At 33.5% G+C, this 8,458-nt stretch overlaps 1 protein-coding gene across 2 annotated transcripts; it reads left to right on the top strand.

Annotated features, from left to right (window-relative positions):
• Positions 1-3,005: 3,005 nt before the first annotated feature.
• On the top strand, positions 3,006-8,407 carry LOC105829369. 2 transcript variants are annotated; one of them, XM_012668146.3, is made up of 9 exons: positions 3,006-3,805; positions 4,457-4,540; positions 4,637-4,685; positions 4,771-4,855; positions 4,939-5,061; positions 5,159-5,350; positions 5,428-5,606; positions 5,696-5,905; positions 6,014-8,407. In XM_012668146.3, the coding sequence occupies exons 1-9, from the start codon at positions 3,683-3,685 to the stop codon at positions 7,780-7,782; spliced, it is 2,814 nt and encodes a 937-aa protein (XP_012523600.1). In that variant the 5' UTR covers positions 3,006-3,682; the 3' UTR covers positions 7,783-8,407. The 2 variants fall into 2 exon arrangements, with proteins under 2 accessions (XP_012523600.1, XP_012523599.1); XM_012668145.3 differs by having other exon boundaries at positions 5,696-8,407.
• The last annotated feature ends 51 nt before the right edge of the window (positions 8,408-8,458 follow it).

Here is an 8,458-nt window from a genome sequence, read left to right as displayed (position 1 = left end):
ATTGCTTTTATCGTTGTTTCATAAATGTAGGTCATAAAACGAGAGTAACAATTAGTATTGTACATCTTTTTAGTAATTAACATTATACGTTTATTCATGTACAGTATTGTCGACCTTGTTTTTTTTCGCGATTTGCCCACGACTATGACTTCGCGTTCAAATAGTTTAACCCCAATTCACTCAACCAATTAAGTTAATTTACTCCTCCTATAGTATTAACGTATCTACGCTTAATAGATCAATAAATTTTATGCGAAAGTATGTGCATGAATATTCTTAAGGATTAACGCATGTTTTTTTTTTTTTGTTATAAGATGAAATAATATGTAATTCTTAATTCACACACGGTATTGATTTATACCGCAAATTATATACCTTCTTTTTCCTGTTTCTATAATTTACTCAATGTTATTTAAAAACACTTACCATTATCTTATCATTATCAAGGCAAAATACCGAGTTAAAGAAAATGTAGGTCGTCATAAGAGATTAACGTCACGTATTAAATGATCGTAATATTCGAAATAATAACCCTCTTAATTAATACACACATATCCTCTTATAAAAATATTTTTTATAATAACTGAACATAATTTATTAAAAATGTTTGAAAATTAAAATTTTTTAAAGAGAATAAAAAGTGAATATATGAATTATAATTTCTTCGCAAATGCGTATAAAATTACCGAAGCTATTTTATCTCTTCACGGTTTATAAAATATCTTTTTTTGTAAAAAATCAATTAATACAAAATATTAATCATAAAATCTTATTCTATAAATAATTGCAGTTATATAGAAAAAATATATATATAATATCTAAATTTAATATTTAAAAGAGAATCAATATGTATGTATATTAAATATGTATGTTTTCAGTCTTTATTAAGACTGAAAACAAGGTTAAGATCTTTATAATATTTTCTTGAAATAATTTCTCAAAATGTATAATTAGAAAATATTAAATATTAAAGTGCTAATATATATGTTTGCATAAACTGCTTCATTTCGATTAAACTGATGCATTAGATTTTATTATAAAATTATATGAAATAAAAGCTACATTGAAGAAAATACTCAGTGTATCATATTAATCAAAAGTAATTAGCTTATTAAATAAAAATTTGAAAATCTAAACTGTAACGATTTAATAATAAAATAATATATCATAAAATTATTAATCAAACTTCTATTGTATTTCGCGTAAGGTCTCGAAATCAATTATAATTAAACATATATCTGAAAATAATCTCGTTAATAGATTACGAGCTAATCTAAAAATCTTATGATTTTCCGTTATTTAGTTATTCTGTGCGCTTCATATCTTTTAATTCTTAATTCTAGTTAAACGCGTATTTAAAAATTATATCTCGTTAACAAATCACAAGCTTTTTTTAAATAAAGGCTGTATATTTTGTATTCTCAAATCGATCACATATTTTTAATTTAATCGCAGTTTTTCACGGTAAACATCTATTCTAAATAATACTCTGTATTGAGTACGTTTTGTGTCTTTTAATTTTCAGTTCTAGTTAAACACGTATCTGAAAATAATTTCTCGTACAAGCTATGAGCTTTTATTTTTAACGAAAGTTGTTCAATTACTTCGTATTCAAGTCGATCACGTACTTTTAATTTAATCATATCATCACGGTTTCTTATTCCGTGATGATACCTAAACGATATCTTATGTACGTGTTTTAACTTTCTCAATTTTCAATTCTAATTAAATACATATGAAAACAATTTCTTGTTAACAAACCGCGAGCTTTTATTTCTAATGAAAATTAGAATGTTTATCTATTTTGCATTCAAGTCAATTACGTAATTTTAATTTAATCGTCAGTTTCTCAGATGCGATAAAATATAACTGTGTATACGTTTTCAGTCTTTTAATTTTCAGTTCTAAATTAAACACGTATCTAAAATTAATTACTCGTTAACAAACTACGAGATTTCATTTTTAACGATAGTTGTTCATTTATTTCGTATTCAAGTTGACCACTTCTAATTTAATCATCATCGCAGTTTCTTCACTCCGCGAGAAACATCTAAATGGTATCTTGTATGCTTGTTTTAACTCTCTTAATTCTCAATTCAGTTGTATATGTATTTGCAGTGAAAAAAAGATTTTATTATCAAGTATATTTATTTTAGTAAAAGAAAGAAGATGATGAAACCACCATTTTTATCTTCAAATAATACAGATAACAGTAAATATTTATATGACAATTCTTGTCATATAACAAATTTGTATACACATAAAATTCTACAATCATGTTATGAGAAGTTTTTTCGGAGATACGTAACGAAATTAATAATTTACTAAAAAGGAAAAAAGATCGTGGCTATATAAGGCTTTAAGGATATGGAACATTAATCTATATAAATAAAAATGTAAATGTTCCTCATCTAAGATCTCCGTAAGTTTTTCACCGGTTGCTTTGAAATTTTTACACAACGTTGCATTCGTAACCGGGAGTGTTCTTATGGGGTTTGATTTTGGATATACCGGTGTTTCAAAAATAATGGCCATAATTTAAGTGTAAAAAATAGTTTTTCATTAATATTATTGAAATTTTGACACATTGAGACGGGGAGAGACGGGGAGAGACGGGGAGAGACCGGGAGAGACGAGGAGAGACCGGGAGAAACGGAAAGAGACGGGGAGAGACCGGGAGAGACGGGGAGAGACCGGGAGAGACGGAAAGAGACGGGGAGAGACCGGGAGAGACGGGTAGAGACAGGGAGAGACGGGGAGAGACGGGGAGAGACGCAGAGAAACGGGGAGAGACCGGGAGAGACGGGGAGAGACCGGGAGAGACGCAGAGAAACGGGGAGAGACCGGGAGAGACGGGGGGAGACGGGGAGAGACGGGGAGAGACCGGGAGAGACCGGGAGAGACGGAGAGAAACGGGGAGAGACCGGGAGAGACGGGAGAGACCGGGAGAGGCGAAGAATGTTTCTATTGTGTTTAAATTAAGGTAATAAGAACAATAAAGCTGGCTGTTATTTTATTGAAAAAAAGGAACTTATTTAAAACAGTCTTTTGAATGGATTTGAATGGATCGTAAGGCGTTACAAGGCGTATCACACTTAATTAACGATATTTTGTGTTATTCACATAGAAATGTTTTTTATTATTACATTATTTTGTTAGTACGTCAGTTAGTTAGTGCGTCACTGCGCATGTGTCAAAAGTTGCCCGATCTACGAACACAGGGGTGCGTTCAGATTCCTCACTCCGAGTGTCCTCAGGTGTAGTTTTATCCTTGTTTAACATTCTCAGTATATATATGTATATATATATATATAAATAACAAGGATAAAATGATACCTGGAAACACTCGGGTGGAATCTGAACGCAGCCCTGCTCGTAGGACGTCGTGAACAAAAAAAAAAGAAGAGAAGAAAGAAATGCTCTCCCCACAATTCATCGCGGCGTTTACTACAGGAAAGGAAAGCGAGGGTAACTGAGGGTAACTGGGTAAATAAACATGCGTGAAGGTATCTGCTAGTCCATGCTAGTCATTCGGTCGTCGCCGACTTCAGGCGTATACCGTTCGGCAGCAGCGACATTCGCGTTTTATACGCCGCGAAAGTTATTTTGACAATGCGTGCGTATACGTGTACGCGTACATAACTCACGCGCGAGTTGTTCAAGGACTTTATTACACGAGGTTATGGGTAAAGTGACGCAGAGGAAGTCCACTGACCGGGAGGAGACGCCAAAGCCGCGGCGGAAGCGACGGAAGGCCGATCTCAACCGAATACACTCGAGGATCCTGCAGGCCAAGCGAAAGTTGGTAGGTCGCGTCGTCCTTGAATCTCTCTTCGTTGACCCTGATGCCCCGAGGAGGATCCCGAGGTTCACGTCGAGGGGAGCGCGAGGACACCTGCGCGTTTTACATTCGATAGATCGCGATCCGAATAGTTCGTACTTCTGACTCAGCTTGATTAGATTTTGCGTATGGAAAAAGTGCATGGAGATTATCGGTGGTTATGCGCCAAGCAATTATCGGTGGTTGTTACTGCGTTTCGAAAAGCGCCGCCGCGCTGGCTGAGGCGGTATGGAAACGCGACAGCTTCCGCGAGAATGTTAGGTTAGTGTCAGGCGTCGGGCACTCTGTTTACCGGCACGCTGTTTACTCTCGTGAGCGCCGAGCGATAATCTCCCGGTTTGCACAGTTGGCTCGTGTTAGCGCGCATTACGCTACTCGGGGGAGGTTTAGCTAAGTCTGAATAGTAATCTCAAGAAGCTCGCATAATCCAAGAAAATTACGTTCTACAGAGAGGGAAAAGTTTAGCGTGTGAAAACCGGAGCGGAGTTCTCTTACGTAGAGAACTCTGGATTACCGCGTGAACGAAACGGAGAAATGTAATTTTTTTCACATGCAAGCTTATTTTTAGTGGCGTTATTTTTGTACAGTTTTATATACCTTGTAATTTTATTTCAGGATAATAATGGAAAGGACGACAAAAAAAGTGGACAGAAGAAACAGGGCCGAGCAAAGATCTGCGACAGACTTCTGCCGGAACCTGTAAGCAACTTTATCTTTATTACATAATCCTTAATTTGCATTTTGATAACATTTTTATTGTTTGTTGTATTTGAGCACTTCACATAATTGTTTTAGGCTGCCGGCATATACAGAAATGGCATAAAGGGTAAAAACATCCACAGAGGTACTCACATTGAAACTTATTTGTTGTCAACGATAAATCATAATGAGATTGCATCACTGTTTTTATTCATTGCAATGTCTTGCAGCACAGACGACAACAAATACATACCGCAAGGCTCGGTTGAAGGGAGATGCGTTGAAGCTTTTCAGCGGCGAGACTGATACACCCAGGTAAATGCGTTACTAAACTTTAAACTTGACGTGGTGTATTGCAAGTGAGTACATCAACAATTTTAATGTGTATTATTTTGTAGGTCTATAGTAGAGATTCCAGTACATGATGAAACTACTGAACAATCCCCAAATAATAATTGTATGAAGGACAGCTTGAAATGGACACCATGTATTCTAGAGCAAAGCCCTATTTTGGGACAAAAGTATGTTTAAAGTATCAAAGATGTAATGTGTTATAAATTTAATACAAATGTAAAGAAAATATTTGATATAAAAAACACTTATACATTAACGTTACAGTAAAAATCATAAACCACATCTTGTTAAAAAGAAAATTGAGGAAAATATCTTTAAAGATGCAGATTCCAATGATATTAAAAAACAAAATGTCAACAACAAATCGAGAAAAGTTCAAAAAGAAAACATTTGCAAACGAAAGTTATTTCAAAATGATTGTGAACAATTGGAAACTGTTACTACTACTCCAACGCAGTAAGTAATATAAAATTATGCTTGTATTATAAATTCTAATTTAAAAAAGTAAATTGCGTGTAAAATATTTATTTCAGAATATTTGATAATACTGATCTCGTAAAAGAAAATGAAGCTAATAAAAAAGGAACAAAGCAGATGTGTTCAAAAAATAGTAAAAATTTATCTTATGATCCATTAAGCCACTATATGGAATTCTGCAGAGTAATCTCTGCTGAAAATTTCGAAGAGGATATTCTACCAAATTTTCAGTCAGGTGTATATTACATAGAGAGTTGTAACCTGATTATATTTGTCTTGTTATTGAGCAATTTATTAATCGTCAATTATTTATGGTGGTTCTAGATCCTGTTGCAACAATAACCAAAAGGTTAAAGAATATCTATGCTGATTCTTATCGTCAACATCTTTTACGTAAAAAGAAACAAGAATTGGAAAATGTGAAATACTCTGTGGAATATCAAGCTTGTACAAATTCCGACGTCTCGCAATTGTCACCTATCGAATTTGAAGTTCCAAAGTGCAGTGAAAATCATATCACAGCTCATCTACAAGGTGTGTCTCAGAAAAAAAATAAATTAATAAAAAAGACCGAACTTATAAAGTGTAATGACATAACACGTCATGGTTCTACATCTTGCTCATCGCGAAATACTTTTGCAGCACATAACGCAAATGGCTCCTTAGAAAATTACGAGAATAGCGATACTCCTTATTTAAAACAATCCAAAGATAAACTTTCAAAATCGAAATATTTTTGTTTGAACAAAAAGGATTCCATTCAGTTAGATTCTCAAGAAAACACCAACTACGTTAATCACCTTTTAAAAAGTAAACATGATACGGATAATTTTTCGATTGATATTCCTAGGAATTCACATTACATTGATAATTCAAAAAATTTAAGAACTTCAATGTATTTAAGTGATCCTGTATTATCAGAAAGATATTTGAAAGATTATTCCTGTGAAAAATTGTCGACTGCTGTTTCTGACAGTAGTACACTACCCCAAAAATGTAATAACAGAACAAATAATTGGAATATAAAGAAACGAGTACCTTCCATTCTACGTCGATGTAATATTACGATTAATAACCCCAGTCATTCTGTACAGATAAATAACGATTACACGGAAGACTTATATGAAAAATGTGAAACTAACTTATTTAATAGAAGTCCAAGCAACGGCATTAAAAAAGAATTATACAAAACTGCATTTCCAACTAATGTATTCACAAATCTTCCTACATCTAAAACAATAAACGCGACATTTGATCAAACAAAAATACTGGAGCCTCAAATTGGAACGATGAAAATAAAGGATTCGCAAGAGTCTCAAGTCGAACAATTTGATATAAATATGCATCCAAAGGAACATAACGAAAGAAATGAATTTTGCCAATACAATAATTTTTTGCACCCGCAAATTTTCGAAGCTTCATATGATACAAATCAAAAATTGCCTCGCCAGAAACAAAATTCATTAGAAACGAAGAAACATATTTTTCATTCTAATAATTATCGTCTGAGTAATTATCTTCAAAGGGTAAATTTTTCTAATTCCAATATAGAATCGGCAAAACAGTGTCTTCGTCAAACCAAATTACACGCGATTGAAACTAACAAACAAGAGGCTTACGGGAAAAATACACGTCAAAATCAAAATATACTTTCCAGCAATGATAATGACAGAATGACGCCGATACCAATATTTATCGAAACAAACTTTTCCCAAGATACTCAAACTGAAAAAAGATCCGCAGAATTATGTCAGAAAAATTTAAGTCTGTTTAGTAAAACAGACGTAAAATGCGCCAAGAATCAAATTAATCAAAATGCGTGTCATTGCAATGAACAGTATATTTATTTCAATTCTGCCAATTGTTCGCGTAAATATAAGGAACAAGCGCATTTTCATAAAGAAATGATTCAGCCTGAAAGTTTACGCAACACGAAAGGCTACAATAACAGTACAGATAGTTGTGTCAATTTGTCTAACGCTACGCAAAATGTACCGTTGTTATCATTGAACCAAAAGAATAATCTATTTATGTATCCGAAAGCGATCGACGATCAGCATCGCGCAGTGTTATTGCAAGATGTCACTCAACCTGTAAAATACTTAGCTGTAGAAAACGATTCGGAGATCCAAAGAATTCCCGTGTATATAAATGACGACAAAAGTGTCAGGATTGTGGAAAATGTTCCATTAAAAGTAATAGCTTTAATGGATCCAAGTACTCAAACAAAAGCATTTCCACAAGAAATTGGGACAAAGGTAGTGCCGTTGCAAACGGACGGTTTGCACCTTAACAGTTTTGTGACACATAAGATAAGCGATCAATCTTTCATGAAGCGTTTAGATCCTATGAAAACAGTACTTCTTAATCCTGATTCACAATCTAATATATGGTACGCTTCGAATTTGTAACGGTTTACACGATTACATCACAGTACATACATATCGTAGCAACACAGCACATCGATTATGTTTCTTGCGAAATTTTATAATTGCGAGATGCGTGTGCGCGCGCTTTCTCTTCCCGTAAATATAAACATTTGTTATTAAGATAAAAGTTATAAGTCTTCCACGAAAGACAAAGTTATGTCTACTTATTCTATAATCTATTTGTTTTGTGGAAAGATAGTAACCTCGTGGAAAGTGATATATTTTCATAATACTTGTAATACTTGTTGATAATTGATACACTTACATATGTATAATATTATATACATGTAAGTATAAATGTTTTTTTTCTTTTTTATCTTTCTACAAATGTGAAAGATAATACATTTCTAGTATCAGGTATTTTTCCTTAACGAATAACGAACATTTGATTTGGTATGGAAAATGAAAGTACAAAACTGCCTGTGATAGTTGGAACATATATGTATTATTATGTTACCGTTAAGTCATAATTCTTGGACATCAAATGTTTAACATAGGAGAAATTCATTTTCGTCAATCTCACAGCAATATCGATACATATATTATGTGAATTTCTGAATAAGTGTGATAAAGGCTTGTAAATAAATGTCGCAGAACGCAAAGTGTATACGGCAGCAAGATGGCTTGCTAATAAATCCCTAATATTTCCTAACTCGTT

This window comes from Monomorium pharaonis, chromosome 3 (genome assembly GCF_013373865.1).
Source record: "Monomorium pharaonis isolate MP-MQ-018 chromosome 3, ASM1337386v2, whole genome shotgun sequence".
NCBI classification, from domain to species: domain Eukaryota; kingdom Metazoa; phylum Arthropoda; class Insecta; order Hymenoptera; family Formicidae; genus Monomorium; species Monomorium pharaonis.
The sequence above is the reverse complement of the archived record's forward strand: the minus strand, read 5'-3'. Positions and strand labels throughout refer to the sequence as shown.

Bases quoted from the DNA above. Each gene is read 5' to 3' on its own strand.
- LOC105829369 (XM_012668145.3), top strand. From the start codon at position 3,683: ATGGGTAAAGTGACGCAGAGGAAGTCCACTGACCGGGAGGAGACGCCA. The intron at 5,351-5,427 runs GTAAGTAATATA...TATTTATTTCAG, and splicing joins GTTACTACTACTCCAACGCA to AATATTTGATAATACTGATC. The intron at 5,607-5,695 runs GTGTATATTACA...TGGTGGTTCTAG, and splicing joins TCTACCAAATTTTCAGTCAG to ATCCTGTTGCAACAATAACC.